The 19,621-nt window shown below is 41.6% G+C and overlaps 1 protein-coding gene across 2 annotated transcripts in view; it reads left to right on the top strand.

Annotated features, from left to right (window-relative positions):
• KAZN (kazrin, periplakin interacting protein) overlaps positions 1 to 19,621 on the top strand; it is a 1,279,571-nt gene that overhangs the window by 309,315 nt on the left and 950,635 nt on the right. For both annotated transcript variants that reach the window (XM_043922881.1, XM_043922880.1), the window contains exon 2: positions 18,165 to 18,322. In XM_043922881.1, coding sequence (XP_043778816.1) covers positions 18,165 to 18,322 — 158 coding nt within the window. The remainder of the gene's footprint in view (positions 1 to 18,164; positions 18,323 to 19,621) is intronic.

Raw genomic sequence — 19,621 nt, 5'->3', positions numbered from 1 at the left:
ATGGGAAATGGTTGAGATATTCCTGGACTTCAGGTGATAATCTCCAGGAGTCTCAAACATTGCCATCAAAATACAACTACTGTTGAGCCTGCACACTCTGGAGCCCATGCTCTGCAACAGAAGAAACCTTCGCACCACAACTAAGACCCAGTGCAGCCAAAACCAACAACAACAACAACAACAACAAAAATGCAGCTACCGGAGAGGGAAGGAACCCAAAGCAGAGGACAGAGCAGGAATCATCCTGGAAATCTTGTGTTTTGTCTTAAAATTTCATAGCAATGTTGCATTCTTTTCTGTATTTCGTGGTGTTTGTTTTATGGTAGAAACAATGGCCTCCCCCAAAAGGCCCAATGCCCTGAAAGAGGACCTGGGGTGAGGGTGGGGACATAGTCATTTCCAGCACAGGGAATCAGTATTAATAGGAAAAGAGAGGCCACGCCCTTGCAGTGAATACAAAGGTAGAATCCAGGAACATCTGGAAAATGGAATTTAGAGAAATAAGGAAGGATAAGGGAAGGAAGAAGAGAAAGGTCTTGGGGTAGAGTTCTAGGCTGAAATCAGGACCTGGAAGAAATAGCCCAGTCATGACTGTGAGCTCCCAAACCTCTCTTAGGATGCCTATCATGTGTGAACTGCACTGACCATCAAACGACGATGGGCTCTCAGTTTCTTTTCAGGGAATCGGTTGGTTCCAGGAGTGAAGTGAACCTCCTGCCCGTGGAGTGCACATTCCATCAGGACCCCAGTTAAGATATTCAATCTTCTGTCACCATAAGGTTGACATGTCCTTGGCTCCGATTTCTCCTCCGTGAGCCAAAGTCCACTTTCTCACTGTAGTCTTTACCTGGACAGTGACATTGCAATGAAAATCTGCACATTGTGCCCGGGCAGGTCTTCTGGCTACATGATTTTGTAACAATTCCTTTCTCACAGAGTGACTCTATTGTGATGTATCCCCTTGCAGCTTCCATGAAGTTAAAGTGGAGTTGGCCTTGGTAATGCTTGGAGGCTGCACATAAAGAGAAGAAAAGCATTTTTTTTTTTGAAGGCCAGTAGGACAGTGCTTGGTTAGATCCCATCTAGGTGTGGCTGCAGAATGATGGAGAATTCACTAGCTCTGTATGGTGTTTAGGGACCTAGAGGGAGACAGTGAAAGTGAGAGCACCTATTAATCATCTTTGTGCTAATTGGAGCTCATCTGCTGTTTCCAGAGCCTGCTCGGGGCTGTGTTCCAGTGGAGATGGCCTTTTATGCAGACTCTGGAGGAAACAGGCAGGACTGGCAGGCACAGACCTTTCTCATGTCAGTGGTGGATAAAGATAATGGCTTCAGTTTCTTCAACAGGAGAATGAAGCCAATAGTTGTTATTGTTGAGTCACTACATCATGTCTGACTCTGCAACCCTTGGACTGTACCACACCAGGCTCCCCTGTCCTCTAATATCTCTCAGAGTTTGCTCAAATTCACATCCATTGAGTCGGTGATGCCATCAACCATCTCATCCTCTGCTGCCCTCTTCTCTTTTTGCCTGCAGACTTTCCCAGCATCAGGGTCTTTTCTAGTGAGTCAGCTCATCTCATCAGATGGCCAAAGTATTAGAGCTTCAGCTTCAGCAACAGTCCTTCCAATAAATACTCAGGATTGATTTCCTTTAGGACTGACAAGTTTGATCTCCTTGCAGTCCAAGGGACTCACAAAAGTCTTTTCTAGTACCACAATTCGAAAGCATCAGTTCTTTGGTGCTCAGCCTTCTTTACAGTCCAGTTGTACCTAAAGCATGCCTGGCACGAAGATCCAGTGTGAGGATACATGAAGCATGTTCAGCAAAATGCTTGACATTCAGTGAGTACTTAATAAGTATTAAGAGCAGCTGCCATCACCCATAGTGCTGGTGTTTCTGTTGTTACCATTGCCTTCCTCTGAGCAAGGCATGGGCAGCACCAATCTAAGGAATTAGCATAGTTCCTGTGTAGTCTGGATGCCTTGAGAAATAGAAGGCAAATGGCGTAGGAGTATAAAGGAGTTCAGATGTGGGCCTTGTATTGAGAAGAGCTCTCTTGGTACAGACATCAATTCAAACTAACTCGGGAAAGGAGGGGATTGATCATAAGGGCTCAAGCAGAGGCAGCTTGATCTCAGGATGAACTGAAACCAAAGATGAGAAAGGTGTCAGGGGTGCCTCGGCCCTGTGCTGCTTTGAATCCTGACCCCTTCATGTTGTCTTCTTTCTTTGTCTCTCTTGATGCCTTTTATTTATTTATTGTTGACCATGCTGGGTCTTCTTTGTTGTGCCCGAGCTTTCTCTAGTTGTGGTGAGCAAGGGCTACTCTGCTGCGGTGTGTGGGCTTCTAACTGCTGTGGCTTCTCTTATTGTGGAGCGTGGGCTCTTGGGCATGGGGGCTTCTGTAGTTGCAGCATTTGGGCTCAGTAGTTGTGGCACGTGGGCTTGGTTGCCCCATGACATATGGGATCTTCTTGGACCAGGGATTGAACCCTAGTCCCCGGCATTGGCAGGTGGATCCTTAACCACTGGATCACCAGGGAAGTCTCAAGATGCCTGTCTGACAACCAGACCACACAATAGAATATGGCCACTCATTCACACAGAGTTTCCATGCTGTATGTGCAGCCACCTCACTTCACTCCATGTCTCAGCTCCTATTGTAGACCACTGGGCAGTGTTGTCCAGGTCCAGTGGCTGCAAGTGAAATAAAAAGGGTGACATGGTGTAAGGGGCAACGCAGGGCTGTAGGCATGGACAGTTGACTCCTAGGGAACCTCTATGTTACCAAGGCATCAATCCCCTAGAGCTTCCCTTTGTGGCAGGCAGACTCAGAGAGTCAAGTCAGGACCATACCTGCTCCAGGCTCATGGAAATAAGGCTGGGGCATGGTAATAATCATGGGGAATGGTTGAGTACTAACACTGAATACTAACTCTAGGTTAGGCACTGTTTGAGTCCTCTATTTGCATTAATTAGGCTAAGCTTCATGACTGTGAATTAGGCATAGCCTTATCTCCATGTGATAGATAAGAAAAGTGGTACCCAGAGAGCTGAAGTCATTTATACAGTTCGTAACAGATGGAAGCAGGACTTGGACTCTGCATCTCTGATTCCAAAACACACAGCTCTTGAAAGGCCCCTCTTCAATGGGAGGCAGGTCAGCGCTCCCCCAGGCTTCTCTCTGGCCGTGGGTTTGGATTTGGACCCGGGCCACATTTACCTTCCACAATGTAGCCTTAACCACATTCCCCCATCTTGGGATTTGTTCCAGCTCCCCCTCAACTTGTAGGCCATCTGCTCTCAAGCCCTGCAGGCTCCATCAGGGCCTGATTCTGTCACCACCTTGCCTGGACTTCCTTCACACCCTTGCACTCTTTGTCTTCGCCTGTGTTGTGACTTCTAATGCATTATTGCTCTTCATCCAAATCCACATGTGTTTCTCAGCAGCCACCATGTAACTCTGGGTCTCTTGCAAATATATTCATTTAAAGGAGTTGGTGATGGATTTATTATCAGCATCTTAGATCCTTGGTTTTAAGGTGTTTTTTTGTTTTGTTTTGTTTTTTTATGTCTACTTTCAAACTTGACCAAGTATATAATTTGTGTCTTTTCCATTGGTGCCAGGGTAGTATATTGGGTTCTGTCTACATTTTGCCATAAGACAAACCACAGTTAAAAGGTCCAAAATGTCATCGCTAGAGGTCAGGGACCACTAAATTGTCTGATTTAGAGGGGTATTCTGATATCATTGTTTTTATGTCTGCAATCTTGAGCTGGTCACCCAGCTTTTTTTTAATTGTGGTAAAATACATATAATGTTGTTGTTTAGTCACTTAGTCATATCTGACTCTTTTGTGATCCCATGGACTGCAGGCTCCTCTGTCCATGGGATTTACCTGGCACGAATGCTATAGTGGGTTGCCGTTTCCTTCTCCAGGGGATCTTCCTGACCCAGAGATCAAATCCACATCTCCTACAGTGGCAGGTGGGTTCTTTACCACTGAGCCCCCTGGGAAGCCCAAACATACATAAAATTTACCATACATAAAAAGCCCATACATAACATAAAATTTACCATTTAGGCAACCTAGAATATATAATTCAATAGAATTTAGTACATTCACAATGCTGTGTAACCATCACTGCTGTCTAGTGCCAGAATATTTCATCCCTGTGAAAGAAAACCCTGTACCCAATCATCAATTCATTCCTCCCTCTCTCCCCCTAGTTCTTGGCAACTACTAATCTGCTTTCTTTCTCTGGATTTGCCTGTTCTGGACATTTCGTGTAAATGGGATCATACAATTTGTAGCATTTGTGACTGACTTCTTTCCCTTAGTATAATGTTTTTGAGGTTCATCTGCCTTGTAACACATATGAGAACTTCATTCCTTTTAAAGAATGCTCCACATTTCGGAATAATATTCCACTGTATGAATATGCTACATTTTGCATACTCACTCATCAGTTGATGGACTTTGGTATTGATTCTACCTTTGGCTGTTACGACCACTGAGTGCCGCTGTGAACATTCATGAATAAGTATTTGGTTGAACACCTGTATTCAGTTCTTTTGGTGATGTACCTAGGAGTAGAACCACTGGTTCACATGGAACTTCTCCGTTTAACTTACTGAGGAATTGCCACTCTGTGTTCCATGGTGGCTGAACCATTTTGTATTCCCACCAGCAATGCATGAGGGTTTCAATTTCTCTGCATCCTTGACTCCAGTATCAACTTTGACTTGCAGAATGAGTTTTATTACAACAGCGGGGGCAAATACCTGAATTATTTAAGCTTCATTTATTTAATGAGACTATGTTAAAGCAAGAATCGGAAACTGGTTAGCATTTTAATGCAAAATGCATCAAAGAATTTGAGACACACAAAAAGCAAACGTTGTTTAACATGTAGGGATAAATTTGATCATTAGTTCATATCTATGGACCATATAAATGACAAGATCATAAAATCCATGGTGCTTCTCATGGCAGGGCTGTGCCCCATGATATGATTCATTTGGTATATTTTTCTGTAAAAATATACAATAGCCCATCTTAGTGACTTCTGGACTCGTCTGTATAAAATGAGTGTTTGGGGTCATATTATTATTATTTCATGTCTACACTTCATCTGATCTATAAAAACAGAGGCATGGTATGCTAAGCTGCTATCCCTCTTCTGAAAACATGAAGACATTTTCTGTGTACCTTCAATTTTTGCTAATGACACAAAATATTGAAACTTGTTATTTTTCCCTCTGCCAACCCATGAATGTGCTACCCTTATCTGAAACCTAAATAAATACTCATTAATATACAGTGAAATTCAAATGAGCACTTCATACAAATAAGCCTGCTATAAAAATACATGTTTCTTCAAATTTGTAGACCAGAATAACATGAAATAAATTTAACATCATTTCACATGCAGAACAGCCAACCAAATAAACTGGTTTTTATGATTCAATTGCCTAAACTCAGGTAGGTAAGAAAGCATATATATGGCTTTTCATTCTATAATCCATCATACATTTTAAGAACAGTATTATTTGGTTGAGATTTTTATAGACCAAATGGAGAAAAATGTGCATAACAGCTGATTCTAGGATGATGGGCTGGTGAAGCAGACAAAGTGGAGAGAAGCTGGCTATTTTCTTCATTTGTTTATTCATTTTTCTCTTTTGGATAAATATTTATTTTTTCAAGCACTATTGTGAGCCAGGTGTTGTAGAGAAGCAGTGATGAACAGAAAGTACCTGGTTGCTGACCTCATGGAACTTTCATTTATCAATTGCTACAGAGGAGATGGATGGTGGTGGTTGTGTAGTTACTAAGTTGTGTCCAACTCTTGCGACCCCATGGACTGTAGCCTGCCAGACTCCTCTGTCCATGGGCTTCTCCAGGCAAGACTACTGGAGTGGATTGCCATTTCCTTCTCCAGAGGATTTTCCCGACCCAGGAACTGAACCTGGGTCTCCTGCATTGCAGGCCCCACAGAGGAGATGAAACCAGTTAATTCTAAAGGAAATCAACCCTGAATATTCACTGGAAGGACTGATGCTGAAGCTGAAGCTCCAATACTTTGGCCACCTGATATGAAGAGCCAATTCATTAGAAAAGACCCTGATGCTGGGAAAGATTGAAGGCAGGAGGAGAAGGGGGTGACAGAGGACGAGATGGTTGGATGGCATCACTGAATCAATGGACATGAGTTTGAGCAAACTCTGGGAGATCGTGAAGGACAGGGAAGCCTAGCATGCTGCAGTCCGTGGAGTTGCAGAGTTGGACATGACTGAGCGACTGAACAACAATATTGCTACAGAACAAACCATCCCCAAACAAAAGGGTGTCACCTTATTATGCTCACAGTTTTGTGGCCTAGGAATTAGGGTATCATCCAGAGAAGGGGTTCAGCCCTGCTCCAGAGTGACTGGGCTGTCATCTGGGGTGCTTTGAGATGGCTGAAACCATATGTCTAAAGTCTCACTTAATGCGGAAGACTGGATTCCTGGTTTTTCTCACAAAATTTAAGATCTTCTTTAATCTGCCAGAGAGGCAGACTTTAAAGAATTATTCACATTAACAACTATTACAATGAAGACAAAGTACAGGCTTCTTTCCAGTAATCAGGACTTCTTGATTGCAGATGACGGAAACCCAACCCAAATGTGCTAATGAAAAGAAGGAAATTTAGTGACCCACCTGAGAAGTCTGTGGCTGAATCCCAATGCTGTAATGATAATATTAAGAATCTTGCTCCCTGTCTGTGGGTGAGGATTCCCTCTTAACTCCACTGGTTTTATTCTCAGGCTGGGGTTCCTTAGTTAATGGCTAAGAAGACCACCAGCTCTCCACATTTTTAGCAAACTCAACCAGTTTAGCAAACTCAACTGGAAAAGAGCCTTTCTCTTTCTTAATAGTTATATCAGATTATTCTGGAATTAAATCTTGTTGGGCGTGCTCCAAGGCTGCTCCTGGACCACTGTTGCCTTGGAGATGAAATGCTTTGGATGGAGAGGTCTGGTTGACATGTTCACCTCTGTGACCTGGGAATGGCATGAGCCCTACATGAACCACAAGTGGAGATGGGTGTTTCTCCAAGATGGAATGAGAGTTTCTTTTATTAGAAGAAGAGGGAAATAGATGTAACCAGACAAATTACATGAAGTACCCATGAGGGCTTCCCAGGTGGCCCTGGTGGTAAAGAACCTACCTGCCAATGCAGGAGACATAAGAGATGTGAGTTCAATTCCTGGGTTGGAAGATGCCCTGGAGGAGGGCATGGCAACCCACTCCAGTATTCTTGTCTGCAGTATCTCATGGACAGAGGAGCCTGAAGGGCTATAGTTCATAGTGTCACAAGAGTTGGACATGACTCAAGTGGCTTAGCACACTTTAATTATTCCTGCCTGTCTAACTCAGTGAAACTATGAGCCATGCCATGTGGGGCCACCTAAGATGGACAGGTCATGGTGGAGAGTTCTAACAAAACGTGGTCCACTGGAGAAGGGAATGGTAAACCACTTCAGTATTCTTGCCTTGGGAACCCCATGAACAGCATGAAATGGCAAAAAGATAGGACACCGAAAGATGAACTCCCCAGATCTGTAGGTGCCCAATATGCTACTGGAGAAGAGTGAAGAAATAACTCCAGAAAGAATGAAGAGACGGAGCCAAAGCGGAAACAACACCCAGTTGTGGATGTGACTGGTGATGGAAGTAAAGTCTGATGCTTTAAAGAACAATATTGCGTGGGAACCTAGAATGTTAGGTCCATGAATCAAGGTAAATTGGAAGTGGTCAAACAGGAGATGGCAAGAGTGAACATTGACATTTTAGGAATCAGTGAGCTAAAATGGACTGGAATGGGCAAATTTAATTCAGATGACCATTATATCTACTACTGTGGGCAAGAATCCCTTACAGGAAATGGAGTAGCCCTCATAGTCAACAAAAGAGTCCGAAATGCAGTACTCGGGTGCAATCTCAAATGACAGAATGACTTAACACACACATGAGGCTAAAAACAGAGTGACCTGCCTTGAAGAAAAGGTTCCTCCTTGTGTCGTTACTTCTAATTATTCAACTTACATTTGTTGCATTTTCATTTTGTATGATGCACTAGACTCATTGTAACTGGGATATAAAACGAATAGACAAATGGGTAATGGAAGGTGTTCAAGAGATCTTGGGGTTCAGCAAGGGAAAAGATATGACCACTAGGTGGCGGTAGCTCACACAGGCTTTATTGAGTGACCCTTTGGTAGTTTGCATGTGAAGTCCTGCACAACAGCAGACTATGCAGAAATGCAGGTCAGTACTCAGAGGGGAGGAGAGCGAGGAACTCTTGGGGGAGAGAGGGGTCCTCCAGGGGACTTAGGTGTCCAAGTGGTGTCACTCGCCAGCACAGTGGGGAGTCTGGGTCAGAGACCAGTAGGGTCTTGGTGTCTTTATGTACCAGGGCTTATCTCACCAATGGCTAGCAGATGTTGGGCACAGTTTTGTGGGGTTTGCAAAGCAGTTCGTGTGTGTGTGCTAAGTTGCTTCAGTTGTGTTGATTCTGCAACCTTTTCAACTGTAGCCTGCCAGGCTTCTCTGTCCAAGGGTTTCTCCAGGCAAGAATACTGGAGTGAGTTGCCTTGCCCTCCTCCAGCGAACCTTCATGACCCAGGGATCAAACTCAGGTCTCCCACATTGCAGGTGGATTCTTTACCATCTGAGGCATCAGGGAAGCGGGAGACTTCTCTTCATGCCTTCTGCATTGGCAGGTGGGTTGTTTACAACTAGCGCCACCTGGGAGGCCCTTGCAAAGCACACAGGCTCTAAATAGTTAACAATCTGCTTATTTAGTCTGTATTTAAAATATTTGGATGTAAAACATTTGCATCTGGCACCTGCTGCCTTTTGAGCTAATAGGTCTCAGACTGCAGTGAAGAAATAAACACCACAGAGTAATACACAGAGACCATCTTGGTTTATTTCTATAACAAAGATTCAGTAGTTACACTCGGTTACAAGCATAGCAACTAGTTAATATCAGTAAGTTAAAGACTTGAGGTACAAACTGTAGAATAATCATAACAGTAAATACCATGTAATAGTTATGTGCAACATGCTTTGTGCAAACGATCTCATTTATTGTAACTCTCAGAAACTCTGTGAAATTGTTTCTATTATTATCCCCACTTAGAGATGGGGAAGCTGAGGCCTCAAGCAGCTTCCTCAACGTTATATAGCTAGTTGGAGAGGTAGACAAGATTGAGACCAGGCTTCTAGAATCCATACTCTCAAACTGACTGCCAGAGCATCTTTAGAGAGCTGGATCCTCTTTCTTGGTCTCGGTTTTCTCACTTTTAAAACTATGAGGATATCACCAAGTGGTACCCCACAGCCAGCCTGACATCCTCTATACCTAGGATTGCTCTGTGTGGTACCCTAGGTGGAAAGACATCAACTCAGCCTCCTTGGCTACATCCTGAAGGAAATGATGAGAATGGAATAGCAAGACATAGGGGACCAGAAGGATAGTTTGTTTGCCCAAAGGAGAACACAGCACAATGAAGCAACAAGGGGTGTGTGGGGTGGAGGTGGTATAATGCAGGAATTCTGTGTGCAGGCTCTGCGCAGGTATGAGTCCTGTCTTCTTCACTGACTAGGTGCATAATCTTGATGAATCCCTTAACCTGAGTGTCTTCATTTGTATGTTAGGAATGATGATAATGACACATCAGTAGAATCATTGGGGTGACTAAGTGAGGTAATGCCTATTACACATGTAACACCATGGTTGCAAATATTGAGTCCCCATAGGTGTTTGCTGTAATATTATTAATAATTATTATTATTATCAGTGAAGGAACTATGTGATGGAGAGAGAAGATTCAAGACGTATACATAGGGGAGCATCAGTGAAGGGCTTCAATCCTAGATATTTTTAGTACATGAAATGTTTACTGTGCCAGGCACTCTACCATCTGCTTGTTTTACATTTGCCAAAAAATAAATAAAAATAAAAAACCTCTAGACTTGTTCCCTGCCTTTACTTTTATTGTGTCCCACTTGGCTGGTGTTGGTGGTATAACACCCCACTTGTGGTGGTGTTCTCTAACCAGACATTATTCTGGGTCAGGAGTGTGGGTATTGTGGCAAGATTATGAGAATGGGAGTTGGAAAGTCATGTCATAGCCTTGGGTCTCATCTGTTGTGTATGTTTCTGAGCTTCAGATTCTGCATCAATGATTTATCTTTAACAATAATAACTGCCAACATTTGTTGGAAACTTACATTGTGCCGGGCAGTTATGTTATGTAACTGCCAATCATGTAAATATCAAAGCTGGGTGTGAACTCAGGCTTCTGGTCCTAGAACCCACATTATTAGCGCCTCATCATTCTGCACAGAGGCTTTAAAAGCCCCTGATATGATAGACACCCAATAAACTGTAATTCTTATAATTATTATTATTTAGGATCCATACCCTCAAAACAACTGTATTTATTTGTCCAATAAACATTTCCCAAGTGTTTCTTCTTTGCCAAGCACCTGTGATACATGGTGAACAAAATTCCATTATTGCTTTCGAGTCACCATCTAGTCCAGAGACTGTGTAGCAGTCAGCATTCGTGAGGCTCTGCTCCAGTAAAAAATGCCCCTCTCCCCCAATTTTGGTGCTTTATAGTAGCAAGAGTTTGCTTTTCACTTGCATGCCTTCTACATTCTGGCAGAGGGGAAAGAGCAATAATGGAACCACGTGATGACTTTTAAAGTTTCTGCTTGGACATGGTTTGACTCATATCTGCTCACAATTATTGGCTAAAGCAAGTCACATGGCAAATCCTGACATCATTTAGGACAGGAAGTTTGTGTCTCTGCAAAGAACGGTCCCTAGGGAGGGCTTTATAGGAACAGGTTCAAGAGGAAGAGCTTGGGAACCAATGATTAAATCCACCATAGATGGATTTTTAGGCAATTACAACATAATATGGTAAGTTAAATGAAAGAATAGAAGAGAAGGGAGTGTTAACACTTTCAATGTGTGAACACTTTCAATGCACCTTGAATTTAGAACAAAGTGAAATGTGCATATTTTAGTTACTGATCCTCAATTTTCTGGAACAAGAATAGAGAAAGCCTGTAATAGATGCATTCTGAGAACTGCAAATTCACTAGCCTGGTTAGAGTGAAATACATTGAAAATAATTCTTTCCTTCCAAGCAATGACATGAGTTTTGTTAATAGCAGTGTCTATAGGCAAAGGACTTGGGAACTGAGGTATCCTCAGAATTGACATGGGAGAAAGGCTTGTTGGTGAGAACACTATGTCCATGTACTGGAAGGTAGGGAAAGGGAAGGCAGGATGGGAAATGGGGCATGAATCATGCAGGGATTGGTCCTAGATTCTGGAAGGTTATTTGGATGCCTTATAGCTCAGTGAGAGTTCCAGAAAAATATCTACTTCTGCTTTATTGACTATGCCAAAGCCTTTGACTGTTAGGATCACAACAAACTGTGGAAAGTTCTTCAAGAGATGGGAATACCAGACCACCTTACCTGCTTCCTGAGAAATCTGTATGCAGGTCAAGAAGCAACAGTTAGAACTGGATGTGGAACAACTGACTGGTTCCAAATCAGGAAAGGAGTACGTCAAGGCTGTATATTGTCACCCTGCTTATTTAACTTATATGCAAAGTACATCACGAGAAATGCTGGACTGGATGAAGCACAAGCTGGAATCAAGGTTGCCAGGAGAAATACCAATAACCTCAGATATGCAGGTGACACCACCCTTATGGCAGAAAGCAAAGAGCTAAAGAGCCTCTTGATGAAAGTGAAAGAGGAGAGTGAAGAAGTTGGCTTAAAACTCAACATTCAGAAAACTAAGATCATGGCATCCGGTCTCATCACTTCATGGCAAATAGATGGGGAGACAGTGGAAACAGTGTCAGACTTTATTTTGGGGGGCTCCAAAATCACTGCAGATGGTGACTGCAGCCATGAAATTAAAAGACACTTGTTCCTTGGAAGAAAAGCTATGACCAACCTAGACAGCATATGAAAAAGCAAAGACATTACTTTGCCAGTAAAGGTCTGTCTAGTCAAAGCTTTGGTTTTTTCAGTAGTCATGTATGGATGTGAGAGTTGTACATAAAGAAAGCTGAGCACTGAACAATTGATGCTTTTGAGCTGTGGTGTTGGAGAAGACTCTTGAGAGTCCCTTGGACAGCAAGGAGATCTAACCAGTCCATCCTAAAGGAAATCAGTCCTGAATGTTCATTGGAAGGACTTATGTTGAAGCTGAAACTCCAAAATTTTGGCCACCTGATGTGAAGAACTGACTCATTTGAAAAGACTCCAATGCTGGGAATGATTGAAGGCAAAAGGAGAAGGGGACAACAGAGGATGAGATGGCTGGATGGCATCACCGACACAATGGACATGGGTTTGGGTGGACTCCGGGAGTTGGTGATGGACAGGGAAGCCTGACGTGCTGCAGTCCATGGGGTCGCAAAGAGTCAGACATGACTGAGTGACTGAACTGAACTGAACTGATAGCTTGGTGTGCTCCAACCTTCCTGTGTGCAAGTATGAGAGAAAAGAAATATAGAGTGTTTAAAAATTTATAGTCACAACGCCAAAAAGCTGTTTGTTGTTGTTGTTTTCACCTTTCTATAATGAAATTCAACTTGGATCTATAGCCAACATTTCAACTGATAATAATTCAGTCCCTTCTGGTTGAAAACTTAGTACCTTCTGGATAAATATCAAATAAATTCAAATTACTCCCCTGCCCATTCTTTCTCTTCTCTCTGGGTTATTGGGAGGCTTATATACAGTAAGTCCCCTACATACGAATGAGTTCTGTTCTGAGAGTGTGTTAAGTCCAATTTGCTCATAAGTCCAACAAAGTTAGCCTAGGTACCCAACTAACCCAGTTGGCTATATAGTGCTGTTCTGTAATAGGTTAATAATACTTTTCACACAAATAATATATCAGTTCAGTTCAGTTCAGTCACTCAGTCGTGTCCGACTCTTTGGGACCCCATGAATCGCAGCACACCAGGCCTCCCTGTCCATCACCAAACTCTTGGAGTCTACCCAAACCCATGTCCATCGAGTCAGTGATGCCATCCAGCCATCTCATCCTCTGTCATCCCTTTCTCCTCCTGCCCCCAATCCCTCCCAGCATTAGGGTCTTTTCAAATGAGTCAGCTCTTTGCAAGAGGTGGCCAAAGTATTGGAGTTTCAGCTTCAACATCAGTCCTTCCAATGAACACCCAGGACTGATCTCCTTTAGGATGGACTGGTTGGATCTCCTTGCAGTCCAAGGAACTCTCAAGAGCCTTCTCCAACACTACAATTCAAAAGCATCAATTCTTCGGCACTCAGCTTTCTTCACCATCCAACTCTCACATCCATACATGACCACTGGAAAAACCATAGCCTTGACTATAAAGACCATTGTTGGCAAAGTAATGTCTCTGCTTTTTAATATGCTATCTAGGTTGGTCATAACTTTCCTTCCAAGGAGTAAGCATCTTTTAATTTCATGGCTGCAATCACCATCTGCAGTGATTTTGGAGTCCCCCAAAATAAAGTCTGACACTGTTTCCACTGTTTCCCCATCTATTTCCCATGAAGGGATGGGACCAGATGCCATGATCTTAGTTTTCTGAATGTTGAGCTTTAAGCCAACTTTTGTACTCTGCTCCTTCACTTTCATCAAGAGGTTTTTTAGTTCCTCTTCACTTTCTGCCCTAAGGGTGGTGTTGTCTCCATATCTGAGGTTATTCATATTTCTCCTGGCAATCTTGATTCCAGCTTGTGCTTCTTCTAGCCCAGCATTTCTCATGATGTAGTCTGCATATAAGTTAAATAAGCAGGATGACAATATACAGCCTTGATGTACCCCTTTTCCTATTTGGAACCAGTATGTTGTTCCATGTCCAGTTCTAACTGTTGCTTCCTGACCTGCATACAGGTTTCTCAAGAGACAGGTCAGATGGTACATAGAAAACAAATACAAAAAGAAAAATTTTATCTTACAGTTCAGTACCTTGAAAAGTACAGTAGACAGTACCTCAGTTGGCATACTGGGGCTGGCATTGAGTCAAGAGGCAAGAAGAGTTACTGAATGGAGGAGGGAGAAGAGGTGGGAGATGGTAGAGCTGACAGATCATCAGCAATAGGAGACGGACAAGCTGCCATTTCACTCATGCATGATGTTGATGGCATCAGGTTCTGGGTTCTTGCTGGAACCAGAAGCATGGTCATATCTTTGAAAGTTTGCAACTTAAAAGTTTGTATGTAGGGGACTTAGTGGATTATCCTCTCTTGGGGTCCATGACTCTCCCTCTGGGTACTTCTGGACTTGCTGGAGGTATCTTCAGTCCTCATGATTCTAAGCAAGACTGGAGGTGGAAGAGTGAGGGTGGAAGGGCAGTAGTGCTGCCCCAGAGCCTCTGGGACTTGAAATGCCATGTGACTGTCATTTCTACCCTCATGCTGGCAGGTGAACTGAGAGGTTGTCCCACCCAATGCCCAAGGCAGGACACGAGACATCAAGTCACTCTGCTTTCAGATCGCCAAATCTATCTGAGTGTTTTTCTACCATCTTCTTCTGAGTACAAGGATTCAAGTTAGGCAGAAATCAGGTCCCATACTTCCTCTCTTTCTTGTTCATCTTTCTCTGTTTTAGCCAAACTTATTCCCTAGTCCAGGAAAGTATTTTAGAGCCTTCCTGTGCAATGAAAATCTGCTCTGATGTCATATTCTGTATTCTTCCTATTTCATGACTTGTAGCTGCAACTCTATGCTCAGTTGTCTGAGACTGATTCTCTATAGCTCAAAATCATCTTTGATTTATTTGCTATTTGTAATGCTTACTCTGGGCTTCCTTGGTAGCTCAGCTGGTAAAGAATCCACCTGCAATATAGGAGACCCTTGTTTGATTCCTGGGTCAGGAAGATTCCCTGGAGAAGGGATAGGCTACCTACTCCAGTATTCTTGGGCTTCCCTGGTGGCTCAGATAGTAAAGAATCCACCTGCAATGAGGGAGACTTATATTTGATCCTCAGGTTGGGAAGATCCCCTGGAAGAGGGCATGGCAACCCACTCCAATATTCTTGCCTGGAAAAATTTCATGGAGGGAAGGAGCCTGGCAGGCTACAGTCCATGGGGTCACAAAGAGTTGGTCACAACTGAGTGGCTAAGCACACAGCAAGGACAGTTAACATTTCTTTTAATGAAAGTCTGTTGGTGAAGATTTTTCAGCTTTTGTTTATCTAAAAAAGTCATTATTTCACCTTCATTTTTTGAAAGATACTATTATTGGTTATAGAATTCTAGATTGACAAGTGTTTTCTTCAGTATTTTTAACAGTCATAGATTATTTTCTGGTTTTCATAGATTTTGATGATATCTGATATCATTCCTATCTCTCTTCCTCCAAATGCAGTATGCCTTCTTCTTCTGGCTGATTTTAAGATTTTTGTGGACTTTCCCGGCAGTCCAGGGGTTAAAACTCTGCATTTCCACTGGATAGGGTGTGTGTTTGATCCCTGGTCAGGAAACTAAGATCCTCCATGCCAATGTCAAAAAAAAAAAAAAAAAAAAAAAGATTTTCTGTTTCTCACTGTGTTTTGATTTGTTTAACAGTTTGTTTATAATACACCTTGGTGTAGTTTTCTTTGTATTTGTCTTGCCTGAAGTTTATTGAGATTCTTGTATTCAGAGGTTTATAGTATTATCAAATTTGGGGGGAAAATTTCACTATTTCTTCAAACAATTTTTCTGTCCCTGCCACTACCCGACCCCCTCAGATTCCAAGTGCATGTTTCTCAGACAGCTTTATATTGTCAAAGAGGCTCTGTTTATTCATTATAGGTAGTTTTATTATAAAATTTCAATTTCATTGATATTTTCTTCTTCATTGTTTAATCTGCTATGGATCTCCTCTAATAAAAATTTCATTTTAGATATGCATTTTTCATCCTTAGATGCTCTACTTAGTTCTGGTCTAAATATTATATTTTTCTCCTCATCTTAATAATGTTTTATTTTACAACCTTGAACATGCAAAGAATATCTATAGTAGCTATCTTAATAATCATATTTTCTAATGCTATCACTTGTTATTTCTGAGTCTGTTTCTATAAACTGATTTTTCTCCAGGCTACAAGCTACACTTTCTTGTTTCTTTACCTGTCTTATAATTTTTTATTGAATATAGAGCCTTATGAATTTCGCATTTTGAGTGCTAGATTTTGTTATGAAAAGTGAAAATGTTAATCGCTCAGTCGTGTCCAACTCTATGTGACCCCATGTACTGGAATCTGCCAGGCTCCTCTGTTCATGGAATTCTCCAGGCAAGAATACTGGATAACCAAGAATACTGGGTAACCATTCCCTTCTCTAGGAGATCTTTCTGACCCAGAGATCGAACCTGAGTCTCCTTCATTACAGGCACATTCTTTACTGTCTGAGCCACCAGGGAAGCCCAGATTGTGTTATACCTCTACAAAAAAAAAACAAAAAACAAAAACTTATTTTTCTTTCCTGGTAAGTATTTTAGTTACAGGCAGATCAGTTTGATCCTTACAAGGCTTACTTTTAAACTCCTTTTTAGTAGACCTGTAGTTGCCTTTATTCTAAGGATCATTTAGCTTTATTTCTAAACCTTTATCCTTCTGGAGTCTCTGCTGAATGTGCTGTGAATTCCAACCAAGACCCTACACTTTGGCTGGTGAGCATGAAAACGATTTGTTTTTGGGAATTATTGGGCTTACAGCTCCCTAAAATGTGACTGTCCTCTCCTGAAACTTTCTTTTGCCAGATATGTAGGGTTTAATCTTACCCATATATAGGATTGATATTTAGCCAACAACTCAGAGAGACTCCTGTGCAGATTTCTAGGGATCTCTGTGTAATTCCCTCTTTCTTAGTGATTTGTCTTGCAAATTAGAGCAGACTTAGTCTTACCAGTTTCTGTCTTCTCAATTCAATGTGAGGGCTGGGTTCTCCTTGAATTTCCCATGCTGTGGTCTGGACATTCCATTTTTGCAGAATGCTGGCGATGATAGAACTTAACTTTTTTATCTTTTCTAAAGGATCACAGTGCTTTGCTGTTGTTCAGTGTCTAAAAGTATTTGTTTCTCATATATTATATAGTTTTCTAGTTATTTGCAGCAAGCGGGCAATCTGAATATTCTTACTCGCGCATGGTCAAAAGGCAGGTGTTCTTGGAGTGATTCTATTGGATACTAGTTTTTGATAATTACTCTGCATCCTCAGAATGGTGATTAGTGCAGTGATTTCCTGAGAACGTGTAGGCTTTACTTATTCTTGGTTTGAAAGGATAGATTTACCTGAAAGTTACAGAAATTCAATAAGGAAAGAAATTTTATTTCAAGGGAATGTAAGGAAATTAATTCACCAACATTTATTGAGTACCCTCTAACTTTTAGGACCTTTCCTAGTTATTGAGCATATACCAAACATAAACCAAGAGATTATCTTGAAAACCTCTACTCTTACCAGAAAATTTACTGTGGAGAAAGCAGAAAAAGAGGTAAAAAGCACAAAAAAGTGAAATCTTAAAATCTATACTATGTCAGATGGCAAGTGCCATGTGAATGATAGAGAAACAATAATCCTCCTGGTACACGTGTGGTACTGATTGGAAAACATGGCCACTATCCCTTCATTAAACTTAATGATAAAGGCCATCTGTTTAGAGGTAAAATAGCCAACTGTATTACTGTAAATGTAAATCTACTATAGAGCTCTCCTCTCATGCTCTACTAATCTCTCTCTAATTCATAAACACTTATGTGTCATCTTCATAGAAGTATTTGCTAACTTGTTTGTTTTCTGTGACTGGCACAGGACTGAACCCTCCATGAGCGTAAGCATCCAGTCTGGTTTTGCCCACAGCTGCATCCCTAAGCATTTCCATATAGGCTCACGATTTGGAGAGTGTTCAGTCTATTACCCGTTAAACACATGTGTTGGAGAGACCCATAGATATAAGGATTCTTGACACCTGCCTGAGTTATACCTTATGTGTTCACCCTCAATTCTCCCTTCAAAAATCACTAACCAATTTTTCTTTGAAAGTTACCTACTGTGATTTGACTTTCTTTCTTTCTTTTTTGCAGCAGTCCAGTCACTGCACACCCTAAATGACCAGATATCCCATTTTATTGTCACCAAGTCAAAGGCGCTGGAGGAGGACCAAGACCCTTTTCTTCCCACTGAGAAGGAGACACTCAAGAGTTCCATGATATTGATGAGGCACCTCTTAATGGATGCTCAGGTACAAAGATCAATAAATCCTATATAGAGTAGGTGGTAACCTTTTTTGTTTTCTTCTTGGTATTGGTTGCGCAAAAATGCTCATCTGTCACATTCATTATGACTGACTTTGTGATAAACAGCTGTGTAACGGACATTCTGATATATTGAGTATTGGATTTCTAATTAAGTATTATTTTGGATTTAGTATCAAAGTGGCTTGTTTTTAAGTCAAAGTAATAGGGCTTAAAATAATATATGTGTTGTCTCTGAGAATTTAGCAGATCTCCCATTAGCCTTGGAAAGTGAAAACCCATTTACATACAAATTTGGCAGGCGTCAAAGCTGGCAGAGGTTTTGGAGTGGAGCAATACTTATTCCAAACAGCATCACTGAGTAACTAATGAATACTTTGGTACATTTGGTGCACCACCAGTAAGCGGATCAGCACTATTTTTTTTTCTTTTTAATGCTAGCAGTGAATTAATTACAGAAGATATTTAGTTCATTGCATGCTTTGTTGAGATGTGATTCTTCAAGGTTACTCCTTGTTCACTCTTTTATTGAAATATTTAAAAAATAATGTATCTACTCCTTCTGGTTTTGTTGGTGGGTCTCTCCCGTTATGTTGATGGACAAACACCAGGTGTCTTAAGAGAATTGATGGTTTTCTGTGTTTGTGAAGCCAAGCTGAACTAGATTTTATTTACATGTCTGCCTCTTCCATATCTAGAAATGTTTAAGAAAATGTTCTTTGGGTCTAGTGATGTTGTTCTGTTTTCTCCTAGGGCTTTCTTCCTGAGCTTTTTTTCTGTTCCACAGCAGAGAGATCAGAATGGTTGGTGGTTTCGTGTTCTGCTCTGTATCAGATTTTGTACTGTGGTTTCTTTGCTTTTGTTTCTATCATGGTGGTGTTTTATGTTTTATTATTTAAAATCAATTGTGAAGCCTAGATCTTGCAACAATAAGACTTTAACTGGCAAAGTTTTGTTCATTTCTCACCTGTCAATGCTTGAAACTGTCCTATGGCATTTTTGAGCCCCTGTATTGAGGTGGCCCAAACTATTCAAGGCCATTCATTTTTATTCACTGTTCTCCCCTTTCCCCTTTATTATGAGCAACCCATTCAGCCTCTCCTTTCTCCCCAGGCCTGACTAGTGGAGAAAGGGAAGATTGTGAAGCTACAACAACCAATTTTAAAACTCAGGGGGAAAAAGGGAAATTTAGAATAATTTACCAAATAAAAGAGAGCAAATTGTTCTTGAAAGGATTAGCTTTCCTCAGTGCCTGGACCCAATCCTACAGCTAATACAACAGCCAA

This window comes from Cervus elaphus, chromosome 14, assembly GCF_910594005.1.
Source record: "Cervus elaphus chromosome 14, mCerEla1.1, whole genome shotgun sequence".
Lineage (NCBI taxonomy): Eukaryota > Metazoa > Chordata > Mammalia > Artiodactyla > Cervidae > Cervus > Cervus elaphus.
The sequence above is the reverse complement of the archived record's forward strand: the minus strand, read 5'-3'. Positions and strand labels throughout refer to the sequence as shown.